We start from the raw sequence: 21300 nt of genomic DNA, 5'->3' as shown, positions 1-21300 counted from the left end.
ATATTATATTATTTGTAATCAGCACAAATTATCTGTCCCCGTATGATAAAATCCACCACCCCCCCTGATTTTATTTTACAACTCGAGTACTGAAGAGAACAGTGAGTTAAAGGTGACTCTACGCCAGAAAGAGGAGGAAATTCTAAAGTTAAGGAAACAACAGAAAGTTTATCAGCTTGGAGGAAATCCTCCAGCTCCTCGTCCGTCCCCCAGCTGTCTGTTTGACCACACCGCCCCCTGCCGGCCGGAAATGAAAACACAATCTGCGCCACGGGCCTTTTATTAGAAAAAATACAAAAGAAGTCAGTAGAGAACACATTCTGGTAATCTGGTAATTCCCCTGCAGTCCTAGCAAGCAGACAGTAATCGTGTTAGGTGAAATGCAGAGGATCTGGATATCACAGTATCGTTCCACACTGAAGAACAGCAGCATCTAAACACAGTCCCTACTTTACGTGCAGAATTACTTTCTTACAGTGTATACAGTACACGTTTGACATAACATCCTTTTACATTCTGATGTCCTTCTTTCCACAATAAATTCTTATGAATCTGAATTTTATGGATTCTGAAAGTTTCATCAAGTCAACGCTTTTATTTAACATATTTCATATTGTCTTGATTTTGTACTTGGACGTTTATATGTAGCTTATTTGCTCTTCACGCAAGGGTTTTGAGCCCGATTCGGCTCAAACGACTCCCAATCAACGTTAAATTTATATATGACACTTTTCTTTATTTCTTCTGGAGGGTTTCTTTCCCACTTGACGGAGTCTTGACAGTTCGTGGGGCCTTCGTTGTTTTCGGTGCTTTCTCTACCTTCTCTTCCTTCAGCTCCCCTTTCCTTGTCGCCGCAGGACTCTCCTGGACCTCGTCCTCGCTCTCAGACTTGCTCGGGACCTTCCTCAGCTTGAGCTTACCTTTGAGGGGGGCTGAGAAGGTGAGCGAAGACTTGAGGAACTCCAGGGGGAAGATTCCCACGTCTCCATCGAAGCGGTTCTTGGTGACCTGCAGGGACCTGCGGCCCGGACACGTCACCAGCTTCTTCTCCTGCAGGATCAGCACGTTGTCTGCCTCCTGGCTAGCCTGGAACAGGTCAAAGTTCATGTAAGATAAATCCAATTAGATTCAAATCTTTTCACCATGAATTAAACAGCTCAAACAAAAATACAGGACTGTCTCAGAAAATTTGAATATTGTGATAAAGTTCTTTATTTTCTGTAATGCAATTAAAAAAACAAAAATGTCATACATTCTGGATTCATTACAAATCAACTGAAATATTGCAAGCCTTTTATTATTTTGGCGTCCGTATTAATGGGGCCATCGGTGTAAACCGGAGTCAAGTTCTCTCGTCTGATTTATGTCTGACCTGGCAATAAAGCTTTTTCTGATTCTGATTTTAATATTGCTGATTATGGGTTACAGTTTAAGATTAAGATTCCCAGAATATTCAAATTTTTTGAGATAGGATATTTGAGTTTTCTTTCTTTTGAGTTTTTCTTTTGAGTTTTCAACCGTGGGCTGTTTGAACTCAGCGATCTAGTTGTGCAGTGTGAGATGGGGCTGAATCAAACTGTTTAAAATATCACACAGTGTCTACCCAGCTTTAAGTGAAAACTGAACTTTAGTTTCCTTTCACACCTTAGCAGAACCAAAGATGGAGGCCGTCTGCAGCTCCCGGTCGTCCTCCTCCTTCCTGGGGTGGATGATCAGAGTGACGTGGCAGCTGCTGTTGGTTGCAAACTTCCTGAACACCCCGATGATGTGGTCCTGCACCGCAAACCTGGAGGAAAGGGAGTAAACTGGATTTCCAGCTGTTCTTTTCCAAACACAACTAACTAACTTCCTCCGCTCAGAAGAAACTAGTACCGTTTTGGTCCCGATCACGGGACTCTTGCAGGGTTTTGAGCTCTGAACTTTTACTGATGTAAGGCTGGTGTAGAGTTAAGCCTTACCTTATTAAATTAAACCTTTTTGGGGTGGTGAGTAGGATAAACACGGGGAAACTTCTGCTGAGTTCCAGTGTACTTTAATGTCCCTCAACAGTGTAGGATTTTAGAACATCAACACAGCACCTAGTGCCGTACTGTGGCGTATCACTCCGCCCAATCTAAAACAGACTAATCACTACAGATAAACTGACTAGTGTCATTATAGTCCCTGATTTACATCAGAATATAAAGAATATATTTATAAAATAATCAACCCTCAATTACCAAAATAACCTTCTTAACAAAAATAAATCTCCTCTTACACTTATAAGGTGAGCATGAATCAATCTTTTTATGATGGAAAATTGTATGTATTTATTTACTTTTATTTATTTAATTTTAGTTGTTAAATTTCTGGAAAAGAAAAAAGTCAAGTCATACATGAGAGAAACTATTCAGTTTGTGTCTAAATATTTGTACTTGTATGAAAGTGAAGATGCATAATGCAAACCTGACATTTACTTTTAGTTCAGTTTGTGGAAAATGGTTGGCCTGGCTTTCTCTTTAAAACTTAAACAGTTATAAAGCATTACAAACTGTAACAATAGGGCAAACACACAGCATTGTTTTGTATGTTGTGTCTTTCAAATAAAAGACAATTTTTTCCAGTCATATGTTCCTCATGCAAGGTTGTTAAAAGATACTGCTATAATATCGTATCGTTATCGTGACCTCAATATCGTGGATCGTACCGTATCGTGAGATTAGTGTATCGTTACACCCCTACAACTAACTGAGGGCTTTTTCTGCAACAAACATAAAAGCTACGTGTTTTAACAAACCCTTTTGGCACAATTAAATGAGAATGTTATTACTCACTTGTCTACGGAGAGGTTTTCTTGCCCCATCATGAACTGCAGGTTGTCAATGACGACGTGGTTGATATCGTACAGGTAGACAGCATGGTGCATCGTCTCCAGCACCGTCCTGCAGACGAAATATGGAGAAAGGTCAACGGAGCCGACTCACACCTTCCAACTGATGAAAATAAAGGCCCGGCTGAGTAAAGTCCAGCGGCGCTGATCACTCACTTTATGTTCTGCTGCCCGTGGAAGGTCATGAAGTAGAGCGGCAGCTCCTCAAACTTGTCTGCCCAGAAGTCGTACTGCTCCAGGTTCTCCTCCAGCCTCTGCATGGCAAACTGCGTCAGCATGATCTTGGCCAGACGCACGTTGTTGATCTCAAAGCTGCCCCACAGCGTGTTGACGCCCTGCATGGACAGGTCCAAGGCCAGCTCGCTGATGAAGGTGGTCTTCCCGCTCCCGGTGGGACCTGGTCAGGAAACGCCACGGTTACTACAAGCTAGGCCTGTGTTGAAAAAATCGATTTCCCAATTCTAAATCGATTCTCATATTAATTCCTAAAAATCGATTAATATGTCTAAAGATCGATTTTTTTTTTTTTTTTGGGGGGGGGGTTTCTTTTATTTATTTATGTATTTTTTTTTTTCATCATTACATTACAACTTTTGGTTATTTTTTTGTTTATCCCCAAAAAAATGAATGTTTTGTTGGACACGAGAATAACTGGGGCCATGTTTTTGCCTTTAAATATGTTTAAAGGTATGAAAACATTAAAGTGTTAGGTTAAAAAAATGCTAAAAACCAAATGCTCAAAAATTAAAAACCAAAATAGATAAAAAATGGAACAAATAAAAATGGAATGTGGGAAAAAATAAAAGCGATTTCATCCGTCTCCGTTTCCTCCCTGGATCTGTTTGGTAATTCTGCCCCACGATGTTTCTGTTTCAGTTCAATCAGCATTCTGGGAGCTGATTGGTCCTTACAGCATCATTATCTGCAATACTTGCTGTTGAATCTCAATATAATACTAGTAGTAATATTTTGCATAACTACAGTCATATAATTCATGCAACAGCTGAAAAACAGTTATTTAATAACACTAACCCAAATCGATATCGGAATCGAATCGAATCAAATCTTGATAATCGATTCTGAATCTTAAGAATCGGAATCGAATCGATTCTTGACATTTGAATCGATCCCCAGCCCTACTACAAACAGAATAATTATATATTTGCCCCAAATGTTCTTCTCCAGACGGTTTAGCTGAAATTTAATCTTCAGCAAAAAGCCATGTGGTTCCTGGCTCAGATTTGGAGCTTATTTCTGGATTTTGTTTCCATTTTTTTCTTTGTTTTGGCAGTTTTAACTCTCTTGGAGACCACAACAATCAAAACTTTTATTTTTAGGGAAACTTCAGCCGATTGTTCCTCCCGTCTGTTTGTTTTGTTTCACTCTATAGCAATTATGTATAAAAGAAACAAGGACATTCAATTTGTTAGCCTTGCATAATTTTCTATATGAAATGTAGGGAGAGAGAGGATCTATTGGATAGAGATGGGCGGTATGGACTAAAAAAATGTATCACGATCATTTCTGGCATTTATCGATAAAAAAACGATAAAAAAAAATACCAATTCAACTCCACCTTTGTAACTATAAATCTATCACCACATTCAGTCTTTGCAGCCCCCAAAACACTGCTCTAAAAGATACTAAATACTACTAAACTACACCAATTACATTGAATTGATAAAACCCAATTAAATGAGTTACAGCTGTACTGCAAAACTGGAATGACTCAGATCAGCCATGTTTTTTACACAAAAACCTCATCAATCAATCCTTCCTTCCTTCCTTCCTTCCTTCCTTCCTTCCTTCCTTCCTTCCTTCCTTCCTTCCTTCCTTCCTTCCTTCCTTCCTTCCTTCCTTCCTTCCTTCCTTCCTTCCTTCCTTCCTTCCTTCCTTCCTTCCTTCCTTCCTTCCTTCCTTCCTTCCTTCCTTCCTTCACGTACGTTGTGCGTTGATTTAACACAGAACCATAAATCAGTTTTACACAAAAACGTCATCAACGGGAATTTATGGTTTTTACCACAAGATGACAAATTCTCACCGTGGGGAATTTTTTTGACGGTTTATCGTTAACGGTAAAATATCACCCATTCCTACTATTGGAGTCCTTTTTTCCATCAGTTATTGAAAAGTGATAAACTTGAACTATTTTAATTATAATTTCCAGCTAAATGAATACCTGTGAAGACCGTGAGCTCTCCCTTCCGGTGTCCCTTCAGGATCTTGTTGAGCTCAGGAAACCTGCTCCACTTGACTCCGGCCACCTGATCCGTGTTGAGCAGCTCTCCGTACACGTCCTCCCGGAGCTGCTTGAAGGAAACGATGGACCTGTGAGCCGCCGGGATGGCGGCTTTGACGATGCGACTCAGGTTCTTGCCCTGGGCCAGCGCCTGGGCCGGGTGTGGCTGGAACTCCCCGGGCCGCACCAGCGCACACCGCCTCAGACCCAGCTTCCGGGAGAAGATCTTGGACGCCTCCCAGGACCGAATGTCTCCTCCCAGCCACAGCGTGACCCGCTTGAACTGCTCCAGGTAGGGCAGCAGGACGGGGGGGAGGCAGCTGACGCCGCGGGGCAGAGCCACGCTGGGCAGGCCCGTGGCCTGGCTCACGGCCAGCGTGTCCAGCTCGTGACCCGTCACCACCACCTCCGCGTCCAGCCGGCTGATGAGCGGCAGGCCAAACAGGTTGTAGTAGGAGCTGTTCCTCGGAACCGTGGCTTCGTTGTACGTGACTTTGTCATCGTCCGTCCTTTGGGCAGAAATGAGCTTGATCCCCTTCAAGGAGGAGTCGGGTCCACCGAACCAGGGTAGAACCAGACTCTTGGTGGGCTTGAAGATCCTCACACCAAACTTCTTCAGGGTCGCGTTGGAGATCTTTGTGATCTGGAAGAAAAGTTAAAATACTGATAATGAAGATCAGATTGAAAGAAGGCAATCCAGAGTTGTTACATGCGATTAGGGCTGGGCGATATATCGAGATTTAAATATATATCGATATATTTTTAAACGCGATATGGTACGAGACAATATTGTTTATATCCATTAAAAAAAATTAAAAAAAAATATATATTTTTTTTTTAATGATTTTGATATAGCTTATTTTGTGACAAATTGACTTGAATGTTTTATTTGAGATTTGCACAAATGTTTTGTTATTTGCACAACTGTCAACCTCAGTGGAAAAGTCTGCCTGTTACTGTCTACATTGTATTAATTGCACAGTGTATTTTAATTTAATTGTTATGCAGGAAAGGGATATTTGTTTTATTTTATTCAAGAAGCATTTTTATTCTATATGTGCAGGCAGTTTATTTTTATTTCATTTGTTTTATACATGTTGATATTGTGCAGACCTCTGTTAATAAAGGAACCTGTGAGACATTTGGCACGAGGCTTTGTATTAAAACTGACTGTTTTTTTAAGGGTTTGCCTCAGAAAAAATTAAGCTAACAGAGATGCTAACAGAGATGCTATGCTATAATGCTTTGGAGGAAACCCCAATTATGGCACAGAAAAAATATCGATATATATCGAGTATCAACATTCAGCTAGAAAATATCGAGATATGACTTTTGGTCCATATCGCCCAGCCCTATCCAGAGTTGTTACATGCAATTACAAGTAGGCCTGTGTTGAAAAGATCGATTCTCCGATTTTAAATCAATTCTCATATTAATTCCTAAAAATCGATTCATAAGTCTAAAGATCGATTTAAATTTTTTTTTATTTTTTTTTTCATCATTACATTACAGCTTTTGGTATTTTTTTGTTTACGCCCAAAAAAGGAATATTTTGTTGGGCACGAGAATAACTAGTGTCATGTTTTTGCCTTTAAATGTGTTTAAAGGTATGAAAACATTAAAGTTTTCAGTTATAATTGCATAAATTGTCTATATTTCATTACTTTATATACTGTCTTGGGGTTACATTTGCATACATTTTAAAAACCAAATTCTAATAAATGGGGAAAAAATAAAACCGATTTCCTCCGTCTCTGTTTCCTCCCTGGATCTGTTTGGTAATTCTGCCCTACGATGATTCTGAAAGCAGTTCTATCAGCATTCTGGGAGCTGATTGGTCCTTACAGCATCATTAGCTGCAATACTTGCTGTTGAATCTCAATATAATACTAGTATTCATATGTTGCAGAACTACAGTCATATAATTCATGCAACAGCTGAAAAAACTGTTTTATTAACAGTAGCCAAAATCAATATTGGATCGAATCAAATCTTGATAATCGATTCTGAATCTTAAGAATCGGAATCGAATCGAATCTTGACATTTGAATCAATCCCCAGCCCTAATATGTGTTTTATATTTGGCTTCAGGTGTTTTCAGGGTCTGGTGTCTTCTCTTTGTCTGACGTGCACACAGCTCTCTGTGCTCAAACCAGTTCTGCATGAGCAAACCGTGAAGATGTTGCAACTCTTCTTTAACGGTTAAAATAGTAAGGACCTTTCTATTTTTTTCCTGTTTCTTGCAAATATTTCACACAACTTGACCAAGGAACATAAATGTGACACTTTGGTTGATTATAAAGGACCTTTAACATCTCTACCAGCACAAGTCTTAAAACGAGGCATTATGTCATGTTAAGTTATGTGTCCACAGTGTCAATCAGGGTTTCTATATCTGAATTTGATTAAAATATCTGACAAATCATGCAAAACAAAAGAATTATGTCAGCAGTCTTTTAGATTTTTATACAATGTCTCTTTTTTTAGGTCTGAAAAATATGAACAAAAGTAGTTGTATAAATAAATGCTCATGATGTGGTGATAAATGCTGTTTGTGGTTATATTTCTCTTGTTGTTATAAAATGCACACTTTTGAAATCTAACCTTAAAAAGAGAACAGGCAATTATAAATAAAGCTTAAATGTAAGGAAGCATAGCATTTATTTCACCTCACAGAACTGGGATCTGGTTTATCTCGTGTTCATGTCATGCAGAACTACAGGACCGTCTCAGAAAATTAGAATATTGTGATTTTCTGTTTTTTACAATTACAAAAACAAAAATGTCATACATTCTGGATTCATTACAAATCAACTGAAATATTGCAAGTCTTTTATTATTTTAATATTGCTCATCATGGCTTACAGCTTAAGAAAACTCAAATATCCTATCTCAAAAAATTAGAATATTTTGCAAATCTTAATCTTAAACTGTAAGCCATAATCAGCAATATTAAAATAATAAAAGGCTTGCAATATTTCAGTTGATTTGTAATGAATCCAGAATGTATGACATTTATTTAAATTGCATTACAGAAAATAAAGAACTTTATCACAATATTCTAATTTTCTGAGACAGTCCTGTATTTGTAGTCATTGTATTTTCTTTTTAATGATTATAATGTGGACGTGGTGGCGTCTGGCAACAACATTGTAGCCAAAGAAAACAATCTCCAAAACAAAGTGAAAATACCTGGAACATGGTTTTAATGAGCTGAGCCTCGTCCTCAGGTACGTCAGCGAAGGGCACCGAGCTGGACCAGATCCCCCGCACCTCCCTCAGCTCCCGCTCCCTCTCCTCCTGCTCCTCCATGCTCTCCTGATGCCCCAGCATCACGTGTGGGCTGAGGAAGTCATGCTCCTCCTTCTGCATCACCTCCAGACAGTCCTGCAGGTCCTCCCAGCTCCCCTCCACCAGGGCGTCTTTGCACACAAACTGCCCCGTGGTTTTGTTGATGAACAAAGAGAAGGCGTCCTTCCTCGTGGACGGGTCCATGAAGATGCTGGGGATGTGGAGGCAGCTGTAGCCATCGTGGAAGGGAATATCCTTGGAGCGTAGATACTGTTTGATGTCTGTGACTGTGATGGGACTCAAAGGGAGCTCCACGGGGGATTTGGCATCTTTTTTATAACCCCTGACCCCGAGGTGTGACAGGAGGATGTCTGTAGTCCCGTATGGAGCCTGGGTGGGTTTGTGAAGGAGTCTCTGACTGATGAGTCTCAAACAGAGGGAGGGAAAGGGTCTTTGGTGGTGCAGAAACCTCTGAGCTGCCACCTGCAACAAGCAGGTGGTGCCCTTCAGCACCAGGCCTCTCCACATCGACTACCAAGCTGATGCACTCAACCTGTAAACACATATTAGGATTAAAAAATAACAAAACAGCCAGAAATAGTATCCAAAATGGGCCGACACATCCCAGCTCGTGCTGGAGGAATTGTGGGACACACATTGCCAATCACACCCATATATTCTGGCTATGTCCTAAGTTAAGTGTATTCTGGAGAGAGGTATTTGATGCCACAAAGAGATTTTTCAACAGGATATTCCACAAGACCCCCCAGTGGCACTGCTGGGAGTAATACACAAAAGCCTGGACGGGAGGGCCAAGAAATACCTTTTAAATATATTATTTACTGCAGCCTTGAAGTGCATTACTATCAGACCCTCCCACATACAATATATGGATCCAAAAAGTATGGGATCTCTATCAAATGGAGCAAATCACTTACTCATTAAGGCTCCAAAAATACACCTTTATTAGGCGGTGGTAGGGCTGTTCGATTAATCGATTTTAAATCGTAATCGCGATTATGTAATTAGAACGATGTTAAAACGTGAAACTCGTAAAATCGATTTTTCACTTTTTAAAAAAAATTTTTTTTTACCTTGTCTGCACACATATTAATGATTGATACCATATTAATGATTGATACCATATTAATGATTGATGGAAATACCTCTCAATACCTGCGACAAGTGCCCCATCGGAGAGGCTCTTTAGTGTAGGAGGGGGCGTTGTAACATGCCACCGGGCATCCCTCAAGCCAGATGCGGTAGACCGGCTCGTGTTCCTTGCAAAAAACTTGCAAATGTGAATAGCAAATGTAATGACTAACATTACACACCTCTACCTCCTTCATGGGTTGCATTATTATTTAGCATGCAAAGACCCAGTTTAGTTTAATTAGAAAATGTCTTGTTTTATTTAATTGGAAATATAACTTACTGTATGTTTGCAAGTGCTGATTTGCTGATTTTTTCAGAGTTTTGCACTTTATTCATTCATTTTTGGTTTAATAAGATCAAAGTTTGATGATAAAAATAATAAAAAAACAGCATATTTGAAATCATTTCTTTGCCTTTTGTCAATTCACAAAATAATCGTAATCGAAAATCGGATTTTGAGAGAAAAAAAATCGAGATTTTATTTTTGGGCAAAATCGAACAGCCCTAGGCGGTGGAGCCGCTTTATTAATATGTCATAGCTTTATTAATACAATGAGGTCTATTACCCAATGTTGCTCGGTCCACCTGCCTAATTCTTACTGTATTCCCTCTATACACAGATTTATACACATGCCAATTTTTCCTAGAGTAAATATTGTGCCTGCTTTTTTATACACACCCTTGTACCTTGGAGTGGACAATTATTAGTATTGACTTTACTAATTTTTTTTTAATTTATGGGTTTGTTATTATATACGTATATTTTGGAGTGAATAATTATCTTGTTTTCTCTTGTTTTATTTGCTTAATACTTAAGCATGTGTACAAATGTTGTATGCAGCTTAAAAAGGGAAAAAGAAAGAAGAAAATGTATGTGGTGTATTGTTGTTGAAAACTAAATAAAAATTAAGTTCCAAAAAAAAATAATAACAAAACAGATGATTCCTGGCAGCAGTAGAAAGGTAACACTGGGGTGTCATACCACATAACAGCACATAACAGCACGGGCTGCTGCTGAAGCAGCAAAAACCTCCACTGTTTTAGTTCAATCAACACAGTTCGTGCATTAAAACACGCACGGGAGTAAATCAAATCTATCCTCTGAATCACACGAGGTTTAATAAAGTGATAAATAGTTAAACTGGTGTTTACCTGCAGTAAGGTCTGACCCCCTCTCCTCCCATGCTCCTCTGCAACCCGGGCTTTCGGTGCGCACGAAAAAGAAGTCCGCAGGAAACACGGTGTGGAATATTTGGAAATATAAATGGCTATATTAAATATGGAAATAACCTCAACGTCTTTAAATTGTATCTTTTATATCATAAATTAATAAAAGGATAATGCGCTGGTGCCAGAAGTATATTATGTTCATAACTGGTGCCTAACCGTGTGTTTATGTGTCTGTGTTTCACTCCGGACGTTATTTCGGGCGGACGGTGAGAGAGCATGTCCGTCCAGTCGTCCTCTAAGGTTTTAAATAACCCGTAACGACTTGAACTGGTTCGTTTGTGATCCGTGAGTGTCAGGCAGAGCCTGGATCTGAACCATGACGTCCAGAGGAACCCCGAGCCGCTTCCTGAGGAGTGTTCTGCAGAACGGGCTGGGTCGGTACGTGTGTCAGCTCAAGAGAGTCTCCATCGTCTTCTCCAAGAAAGCTCAGAGCTCGCTGGGAGTCAGGTGAGATCAATACATCCATGGTGAGACCCGTCCAGACCGTTAATATAATACATCCATGGTCCAGACCAGCCGGGGCTGGTACCGGTGTTCTGACAATTTTTGCTGCTTTGCCAAAAAATGCTCCCTAATGGTTTTCTACCATTTGTAGAGCTACAATTTTACTGTGTTCTACTCCCTAACCCACTTACTTTTCCCCCCAAGTGGTCCATGTCTCTTGCCAGGCCGTCATTGTAAATAAGAATGTGTTCTTAAACATAGAATAAAGTATTCTATTCTTAATGACCTGCCTGGTTAAATAAAGGCCAATGACTGAATGACTATCAAATAAAGCCATAGAATTGTTTTTTTTTTCCTCTTTATCGTATAATGTTCACAAGTGTAATGCAATTCATGTCATGGGTAGTGTATTTTGAAGGATCAAATACTCAACATCCCATATTATCAATTTTACATCGTGCAAGAAATGATTGGCGTTGCAAACTTTGAAAATCGACTGTGCGCATGCGCAGAACCACAAAGTAGCATTTCTCGGCAGGGAGCATGGATTGGCAGAACACTGGTCCAGACGAGCCCGGCACCAGTCTGTGGTTCATACAGATCCCGGAGGTGTTGTGTTGATCATGGATCAGCTGTGTAAAGTCTTCTCACACATCAGTACGGGATTGACAGTAATGTTGTGCTTTAGTGAAGTTAATTTTAGTTTGGAAATGGGGAGGATGTCCCCCCAGTATCTGTTAAGTTTGTTGCTTTTTTAATCGATTCCTAACCACGTGACCCAGCGATCAAACCCCAAGCCCATTATAAAAACCACTAACACATTATGTCCCTCATTTGCTGATTAATTACAACTAGAGACAAATAAGGCACACAACTTCTTTTACTGCTTTTAAAGCATTCTTCTTCTTTTTTGAAAAACGCATTCCCTCTTATGTAGTTTTTTAACTGCTTCCAGGTCATGTCAAGGAGACTAATACATACAGTTGTTATTTTATTATTACATTTCTTTATGAAAAGGAAGACTATGTGACAACAAACCCAACCCAAACTCCACAGGCCCTATGATAAGAGGGGGAGAAAACAAGCAGCGGGCTTGTTTTTGGGGGGAACATAACTTGGCAATCGTACTCTTGACCACCTGAAGTTTCAAATGAATGGATAGTGTAGATGACAAGGTGATGGTGACCTGTTCATTGGAATCAAGTGTGTCAAAGCAGGAAAATATCCTAATCATACACAGTATATGTATTTTCTTTCTCCAGTACATTAATTTTGAATTGTTGGGAGCCATAAATTTGAAGTCCCGATTGAACTTTGGGTAGCTGCACAGCCCCTCCACTCATCAGTGTCTGTTATTTGGCCTTGGCCTTGGCTGGCGTTAGTTCAGATGGGTTACTTTGGTCAGTATCTCATCATCCAAGTTCATCCTCCCACTTGCATTAAATTCAAAGTTCAAAGTCCTTTATTGTCAAGTGCACAACAAGCTACAACAGCAGAGTTACCTTTGAGAAACTCGTGTCACAGACTCCCTTCAACACTGCAATAAGCAAGAAAATTGAGAAGTTTCTAATAAAACAATAATAAAAAGAATCAACAGAGAATGTTAAAGGAGCATGAGGCAAGAATAAGAAATGAGACTCATTAGCGCTACGACGACCGTCGGGGTTCCTGCAGCCAACAGCCAAGCCGGCACGGGAGCTCGTGTGTAATCTCATGTGATTTTCAAATCAAGCTCTAAATCAGACTTATAATGTTATCTTACCTGGTCAGTAGGAAATGAGCCATGTCAGCCTCTGTTTTCAGTCCCAATTCAAGTTGAAGCTGCCTCCATGACTCAAACGTGTATCCAATGTTTACTCGTACGCCGCCGAGAACGTGCATGCAGCGTCATGTGACGTCACATCCGCAGCCCAGCGCGGGAAATTCCGGTCACAATTGCAGCACATTTTGCAGCACACAGCCTGTTCAAGGCAACGGAGAGATACACTAGAGGAAACATTCTTTTGGGTTTGGAACGCTTCATCTGACATTATTACTAGAAAACTTAAAAGTATACGCATTTTTTTCATAAATCTTGCCTCAATCCTGCCTCATGCTCCTTTAACAGAAACTAGTGCAGTACAGCGTTGCCAAAGGTCACAGCTGTGGTCAGTGTACACTGAAGTGACTGCAGTGTGTGTGGCGGCTCAGGGTCATTAGTTCAACAGTCTGGAGGCCTGAGGGATGAAGCTGCCACTCCCGGTGGTGAGGACCCGGATGCTGCGTAACCATCGGCCAGACGGCAGCTGGCAGGACAGTTCATGGCTGGGGGGGTGATGAGGGTCACGGATTATCCTGCTGGATTTCCTCCTGCACCGCTGGCTGTAGAGGTGCTCCATGGATGGCATGTTGAGCAGTTTTGACCCCCCTCTGTAGAGCCTGACGGTCAGAGCTGGTAGTAACGAGTTACATTTACTCCGTTACATTTACTTGAGTTTTGGGAAATGTTGTACTTTTAGGAGTAGTTTTGAATCATTATACTTTTTACTTTTACTTGAGTAGATTTGTGAAGAAGAAACTGTTACTCTTACTCCGCTACATTAGGCTACGTTGAGCTGTTACTTTTCTTTTATCCCTTTTATCCACGTACGCGTCAATCTCATGACATCACTGAGTGATTCTTTGGGAAAAATGTTTGTTTTTGCATGTTTTGTCACATTTACACAGACTCAAACACACACAGAGTTTCTATGAGTTCATGTTTGTTCTAGTTCTGCCTGGTTAAAAAAGAAAAGGACAAAGGCTGGAAATTTTGTGCTACTTGTGCTTAATTTATTTTTTTATTCTGTTATTTTATTATTTATTAAAGTACTTGAATTTACTTTAAGATTATTTTAATTTAAGCTATTTTTCATTTTTTATTAATTTTAATTATTTAATTATTTCATTGATTTAATTTGCCTGAAGATGATTATTTTGTACTTTTGTCTGTTTGAATGGTTGTGTTAAAAAAATAAATCAGACGTTACTCAACAGTTACTCAGTACTTGAGTAGTTTTTTCACCAAGTACTTTTTTACTTTTACTCAAGTAATTATTTGGATGACTACTTTTTACTTGTACTTGAGTCACATTATTCTGAAGTAACAGTACTTTTACTTGAGTACAATTGTTGGCTCCTCTACCAGCTCTGGTGACGGTTGATGACGGTGCAGCTGCCGTACCCGGCGGGGATGCAGCGGGTCAGGATTCTCTGGATGTTGCACCTGTAGGGGTTGCAGAGTATCCTGGGGTCCATGTTGAACATCCTGAGCCTGCAGAGGAGGGAGAGTTTTGGTGACGGTGACTGAGTGCAGGTCCAGGTCAGGTCACTGACGTGAGCTCTGGGGAACCTGGAGCTGCTGACTCTCTCCCCCAGAGTCCCGGTGAGGGATATGGGGGCGTGTTCCCCTCCCTGTCGCTGCCTGTAGTCCACGATCAGCTCTTTGGTTTTGCTGATGTTGAGATGTTCAGTCGTAACATCTCATAAAAACCAGCTCTAATTAAACTACCTGAGCTTGGCCTCTCTTGCTTCCCTGCCTGTGACAGAGTTTTAACAGGTTTCTACTTTGGTTAAGGCCATTTTCTTCCTCTTAGCAGTTTACACTATTTGTTTTACACTAAAATTAACCTACCTAAAGGAGTTTTGTTGTTGTTTAAGTTGATCTTTACGATAAAAGTGGTCCATGCTGAACTACTCATAATAAAACAATATACAGGACTGTCTCGGAAAATTAGAATATTGTGATTTTATGTAATGCAATTACAAAAACAAAAATGTCATACATTCTGGATTCATTACAAATCAACAGCTTAAGAAAACTCAAATATCCTATCTCAAAAAATTAGAATATTCTGGGAATCTTAATCTTAAACTGTAAGCCATAATCAGCAATATTAAAATAATAAAAGGCTTGCAATATTTCAGTTGATTTGTAATGAATCCAGAATGTATGACATTTTTGTTTTTATAATTGCATTACAGAAAATAAAGAACTTTTATCACAATATTCAAATTTTCTGAGACAGTCCTGGAGGATACAACTATGTACCGGTAATCATTATACAAACAATATTTTCTGTACATTTTTCCCATCCTGCCTTTGGTTATTTTTGGCCAGTTTCCCACCGTTTTAGATGCTTTAAACTTGTCCAGTTTTATTTCAACTCATAATTTCAAAGCTGTTCATATAACTGATTTTGAAATGTTCAGAATGATGTAGAATTAGCTGTTTGAAATGTTTACATGTTTGCATTTGTAGTACTTGTGTAAATTAACTTTCTGCATTATTTGAATATGATGGATAGGTTACATTTGTAAATGTGAATGAAAACGGTCGGCAACCAAGCGTCGTCTTCTTCTCTTTCAGGGATTTTATTGAGGAGGGAGTGGTGGATTATGCCAAGAAGAACCCCGGCACGGTGGTGTACGTGTCTCCCCAGCCCTCCAATATCCCCAAAATAGTGGCAGAATACTGTAAGTCTACACAACTATGTGTCTTTTTTCACCTGACTAAATACTGAATTTCTTTCCCTTTTCCCACCCCGTTGATTGTAATTACCAGTACTGGAGATGAGGGGGATGAGGGGGGATGAGGGGGGGATGGCATTCCCCCTGAAATAAAAACGGTCCAAATCATCCCCCCTGAAATAAAAACGGTCCAAATCATCCCCCCTGAAATAAAAACGGTCCAAATCATCCCCCCTGTAAAACTGCCATCCCTCCTTTCCATCCCTTATGTCATTTCATCAATGAATGTGATTTTACTGCTATTTCAGCATTTAGAGTCATCACCAGAAAAATAACACCAGAAAAATAACTTATTTGACAATTTTCACCTGTTTCAAGTAAATTTTCACTTGAAATAAGTAGGAATCTGCCAGTGGGACAAGATTTATCTTCTTATTACAAGCAAAAAAATCTTGTTCCACTGACAGATTTTTCTACTTATTTTAAGTGAAAATCTACTTGAAACAGGTGAAAATTGTTGTTTTTTCCAGTGATGAGTCTTGTTTTAAGTGTAATGAGATTAACTAAAATGAGACATTTTAACTAGAAATAAGACAAATATTCTTGTTAAGATTGTGAGTTTTTGCAGTGATCCATTTTACTTATCCTGTGAAGGACAGAGTCATATTGATAAGTTCAGAAAAGTGTTTTTTATTGTTGTGTTTTGATGTATTTGATGTAAGCCCAGTGGATATTTAAAGCTTACAGAAGGCTGCATTTAACTGCTGCTATGTCATTCCTGCAGTATTTCTGCAGGTGTTTTGGTCACTGCTATTATTTGTAATATATTATATTATTTGTAATCAGCACAAATTATCTGTCCCCATATGATAAAATCCACAATCCCCCCCATTTTTTACAACTCCAGTACTGGTAATTACCTGTCGTCAAGTAATCACAGTTGCACTCTAATGACCTGATTGGTTACCAGTGGGATTCTGTTAACAACATGTTTATTATAGACTTTACAAAGGAAATGGAGACGAAACAAGTTTATGAGCGTTGTTGAGGAATGTGACTAAATCCTGGTAATCCAGAGTGAATAATCATATTATTTACTTTCTTACATGTTTAATTCTTTAATCTGGGGCAATATTTTTAGTTTAAAGGTATTGTGACATGAAAAACACATTTTTCTTGATTTTTTGTGTTTTGTTGGGTGTCTTGACATCAATTACACCCAAAAACAACGAACTTTTAACATTAAGTGTATTGTGTGCTTTCTGGGATTTTCCGCATAACTGCAAAAACGGCGCATCTGGTTTGGTGGCGGGCCGTTACGTAACGATCCGCTAAATCACCGCCCCCTCCACCCAGCTCCCTGCCTCCTCTCCTCTCCAGTGCACCATAAAGGCTGATTTATGGTTCCGCGTTACACCGACGCATAGCCTACGGCGTAGGGTTACGCGGCGACGCGCTACGTATGCTGAACCCTACGGCGTAGGCTCTGCGTCGATTTAACGCAGAACCATAAATCAGGCTTAACACGGAGCTGTTTAGAGCCTCTTTTGTTCTAATCACCGGAGGAAAACTGCTAAGAAGACCCGCGGCCACTGACTGGACTTAAGATAAGGGGACAGTGCTGCTTGCATGCCTTTATTTTTATGATTGTTTGCTGTGGTTCGCCCTGCTGCTTTTCCGTGCATGCTTCGCCTGTCGCTCCCGGCTTAACTCTCCGACGCCGCTGTGAGCGTATGGCTGGAGGAGGAGGAGGTTTGGAGGAGGAGCGGGGCAATGATTGACAGGAAAGGGAGAAAAGGAAGCGTTTTTCACGGCGCAAAAAAACACTGTCATAAAAAGCCAGGAATGGAGTACTAGAGTGAAGTTTTTCTTGTTACACTCTTTTAGACACATTTGAGGGATGTTGGCCAAGACTTTTAATAGTGTTAAAAGCATGTTAAAAATGATGTCACAATACCTTTAAGATGACAAGCTTTGCAATGATGAATCATTAATAATCATTTGAACTCATTAACTTTAAGTGTACTGGCTGTAATTTTGTCGTAGTTGTAACAAAATACATCCCAGATGGGTTTTTAGGCACAAATTAACTCATTATCAGACTATTAAACAAAAATGCACTTTAATCATTAGCCAGAATAGTTTCTCTCAAATTTTAAATAGCTTTCTGATGGAGCTAGTTATTTATTTAAAAAATAAAGTTGATCCTCTGGGCGAGTGCTGCTACCAATCATGATGATGGCTTTATAGTTGAAGACTCATTTAGGTGTTTTTATTTGGTGAAATGGATAAATAATGTAAATTGTGTTTTGATTAAATGTACAGTACCGGTAGTAGAAACATGAAAAAGTGAACTACTGTGATGTAGTGCCGTTATTATCCTGTAGAGGCCAGCGTGAGAATAGTTTTCATGTTTTCTCCAGACTCTTTGTGAATGATTTCCTCTCTTCCTCTTTTGCAGTAAATGGGAATGTGAGAGAAGAATTAGTCACGAACAAAACATCTTCTCAGATTTCTGATCTTCTGACCAAGCTGACGAACCAGTCGGGCCTGGACGTCATCCGCCTCCGCAAGCCCTTCCACACGGACAGCCCGAGCATCCAGGGCCAGTGGCACCCGTTCACCAACCGGCCCCCGGCCATCGGCCCCATCAAGGCCCCCCAGCGGGACGCGCAGTAAAGACTAAACCAAGAAGTTTGGATTGTTTCAAGGAAATGAGTTAATGGACTTTACTTTCAGGTCTTGCTCTTTGGTTGTTTTTTTTGTAAAAAAAATTCTCTGTGGATTTTCCTGGATAAATATACTGAATACGACACTATTTGAGTATTATTTAAATGTCTGTCTATTGCCTATAGAAGAAAAGTCGCTGGCAGAAACGAGCAAAGAGAATATCACATCTACAGGACTGTCTCAGAAAATTAGAATATTGTGATTTTCTGTAATGCAATTACAAAAACAAAAATGTCATACATTCTGGATTCATTACAAATCAACTGAAATATTGCAAGCCTTTTATTATTTTAATATTGCTGATCATGGTTTACAGCTTAAGAAAACTCAAATATCCTATCTCAAAAAAATGTGAATATTCTGGGAATCTTAATCTTAAACTGTAAACCATAATCAGCAATATTAAAATAATAAAAGGCTTGCAATATTTCAGTTGATTTGTAATGAATCCAGAATGTATGACATTTTTGCATTACAGAAAATAAAGGACTTTATCACAATATTCTAATTTTCAGAGACAGTCCTGTATAAAGCCTTTAAAAAGAAGCAGATAACATCTGGAGGTTTGTGAAATCAGTTCAGCTGACTGACTTCTGCATTAAAACAAATGGTTTTGGCTATCGGTGAGATATAAGTTTCAATCCGAGAGAACTCGTCCGTGTTGCCTGCCGTTGCTGCCTGTGATGTCATCACTACAGTTGTTGCCAGGCGACGTACGCAGCACTCCGATGCATTTATGCTATCCAAACATTTTTGACCTGATGTTTATTTTATGTGAATTTAATGTTTTTCTACTTTCACCAGACGATTGCTCTGCAGCAGCATTACATTTCCCTCTGGGGCTTAATTGGTTTAATTGAGTCTAAGAAAAAGCCAGGTTAGATGTCAGATGAGATGGTTTGGATGCATAAAAAGGAGTGACGGTGACTACACCAGTGGGAGGAAGCGGGATATGAAGGCAGGAGAAGAAGAGGAGATTTCTGGATGTGGTGAAAGAAGATACACACGTAGACAAACTTGTTGGATTCTTCCTTTAAATTAAACACTTACAGGCTTGGCTTACAGTTTAATATTAAGATTCCCAGAATATTCAAATTTTTTGAGATAGGATATTTGAGTTTTCTTAAGCTGTAAACCATGATCAGCAATATTAAAATAATAAAAGGCTTGCAATATTTCAGTTGATTTGTAATCAATCCAGAATGTATGACATTTTTGCATTACAGAAAATAAAGGACTTTATCACAATATTCAAATTTTCTGAGACAGTCCTGTATACTGAACATGGATTAACGAAAACTAGAGATCACTTTTGGATTGTGGTTCAACAGAATTATTACAAAAAAAACCCCAAAAACAAATGAAACTGGCGAAGACAAAAGAAACCTTTTGAGTGGCCACTGCAGTCAGGTGACCTCTAACTCTCAATGAGACTTCTGCACCCGCAGACCGGTATATTGGTCCATTCCTAATGAGCAAACCTCCCCGTCTGTCTCATGTTTGAAGCATGATTCACCTATTTTCTTCGATGTTCAACAGGATTTACATTAGGATTCCTAGGACACTTCAGCACAGTTCAGTGTTTTGTTCTCAGCCATGTTTCTTCAGCATGTTTAGATGTTTGTTCTGGGTCATCATCCTGTTGCAGGATCTATGACCTGCGCCTGAGAACAAGCTTTCTGACTCTGAGCTGCTCTTTTCTCTCCAAAATATCTTGATAGTCTTGCGATGTCATTGTCAGAGGTGTCTTCAGTATTCACATTCATTACTCAGAAGTATAGATACTAGAGTTTAAAAATACTCCTGTAGAAGTTGAAGTATCAACTCAAGTTTTTTACTCAAGTAAAAGTATAAAAGTACTGGTTTCAAAACTACTTAAAGTATAAAAGTAAAAGTAATGTAAGGGGGAAAAAAGCCATTGAAAATGAATGTATCTTAGTATAATGTAAATATATTAAAGAAGCATATATGTGTACTATTGAGCATTAACATGTGTTTCAGAGAGCAGCAGATATGATGACTAGTTGCCTATAAGTATTGTAATGGTGCAAAAAGTCAAACTTCAGAGGCATGTTATCATTTATCCTAACCTTTATTGGAATGTACATCCAAGTTTAGTTGCAGGAATCTGAGGGAACGGATGTAAGAACAAAACTGGACAAGAACATCTGAAACAACCACAACCAAATTCACTCTATCCGGATGGAGCAATTTAACTGGATAGTTTTTTTTAAAGGCCCAAATGAAATAGAGTAACGAGGCTGTTTTTAAAATGTAAGGAGTAAAAAGTACAGATAATTGCGTGAAAATGTAAGGAGTAAAAGTAAAAAGTCGTCTGACAAATAATTACTCCAGTGAAGTATAGATAACCAAAATTTCTACTTAAGTAAGGTAACAAAGTATTTGTACTTCGTTACTTGACACCTCTGGTCATTGTATCCTGCAGCACAGCAGCCGCCGGACATAACCGAGCCTCCTCCATGTTTCACATTAGATACAGTCTTCTGTTCTGTGCAGGCTTCATTTGTGCTGATGGGAATGACATGAAGCTCCAGCTTTGACTCATCCGTCCCAGAAGCTAGTCAGCATGCACCATTTGGAGATGGCTTTATATCCGTCACCTTTAACGTGCCTTTCAAGTAAATTACTGTTAATCATTACTTTTGTCAGTTTCAAGTTATTTCAATGAGGATTTTTCTTTTCTTTCTTTAATTGAGTGGTGCCAACAAATGTGCATGTAGTTGGCTGGTGCAACAGCAGGAGGCAGAACGAGGGGTCGGACGGACACAAACGATCAAGCCAAAAGAAAAAGTAGTGATTTAAAGTCCATCTTGCTCCAGGGTTAAAAGGTGAA

The 21300-nt window shown here is 39.4% G+C and overlaps 2 protein-coding genes across 2 annotated transcripts; one reads left to right on the top strand and one right to left on the bottom strand.

Annotated features, from left to right (window-relative positions):
• Positions 1-270: 270 nt before the first annotated feature.
• Positions 271-10763, bottom strand: twnk (twinkle mtDNA helicase). Its single transcript, XM_061707714.1, has 7 exons — positions 10707-10763; positions 8301-8952; positions 5049-5751; positions 3026-3266; positions 2814-2921; positions 1645-1786; positions 271-1086 (listed from the first exon to the last, which is right to left on the bottom strand). Exons 2-7 carry the CDS (start codon positions 8925-8927, stop codon positions 736-738), a joined length of 2172 nt encoding a protein of 723 aa, XP_061563698.1. The 5' UTR covers positions 8928-8952; positions 10707-10763; the 3' UTR covers positions 271-735.
• Positions 10764-10979: 216 nt separating this feature from the next.
• On the top strand, positions 10980-18529 carry mrpl43 (mitochondrial ribosomal protein L43). The gene is made up of 3 exons (XM_061707808.1): positions 10980-11231; positions 15616-15722; positions 18178-18529. The coding sequence occupies exons 1-3, from the start codon at positions 11101-11103 to the stop codon at positions 18393-18395; spliced, it is 456 nt and encodes a 151-aa protein (XP_061563792.1). The 5' UTR covers positions 10980-11100; the 3' UTR covers positions 18396-18529.
• The last annotated feature ends 2771 nt before the right edge of the window (positions 18530-21300 follow it).

Source organism: Cololabis saira, chromosome 19, assembly GCF_033807715.1.
Source record: "Cololabis saira isolate AMF1-May2022 chromosome 19, fColSai1.1, whole genome shotgun sequence".
Classification (NCBI taxonomy): Eukaryota; Metazoa; Chordata; class Actinopteri; order Beloniformes; family Belonidae; genus Cololabis; species Cololabis saira.
This window is presented reverse-complemented; position numbering and strand designations above follow the sequence as displayed.

What these genes read in the sequence shown, in the direction of transcription:
- twnk (XM_061707714.1), bottom strand. Translation starts at nt 8,927, where the DNA reads ATGTGGAGAGGCCTGGTGCTGAAGGGCACCACCTGCTTGTTGCAGGTG. An exon ending in CACGGGCAGCAGAACATAAA is followed by an intron (nt 2,922 to 3,025) that starts GTGAGTGATCAG and finishes TTTCGTCTGCAG; the next exon opens with GACGGTGCTGGAGACGATGC. An exon ending in GAAAACCTCTCCGTAGACAA is followed by an intron (nt 1,787 to 2,813) that starts GTGAGTAATAAC and finishes CCTTTCCTCCAG; the next exon opens with GTTTGCGGTGCAGGACCACA.
- mrpl43 (XM_061707808.1), top strand. Translation starts at nt 11,101, where the DNA reads ATGACGTCCAGAGGAACCCCGAGCCGCTTCCTGAGGAGTGTTCTGCAG. An exon ending in CAGAGCTCGCTGGGAGTCAG is followed by an intron (nt 11,232 to 15,615) that starts GTGAGATCAATA and finishes CTTCTCTTTCAG; the next exon opens with GGATTTTATTGAGGAGGGAG. An exon ending in CAAAATAGTGGCAGAATACT is followed by an intron (nt 15,723 to 18,177) that starts GTAAGTCTACAC and finishes CCTCTTTTGCAG; the next exon opens with TAAATGGGAATGTGAGAGAA.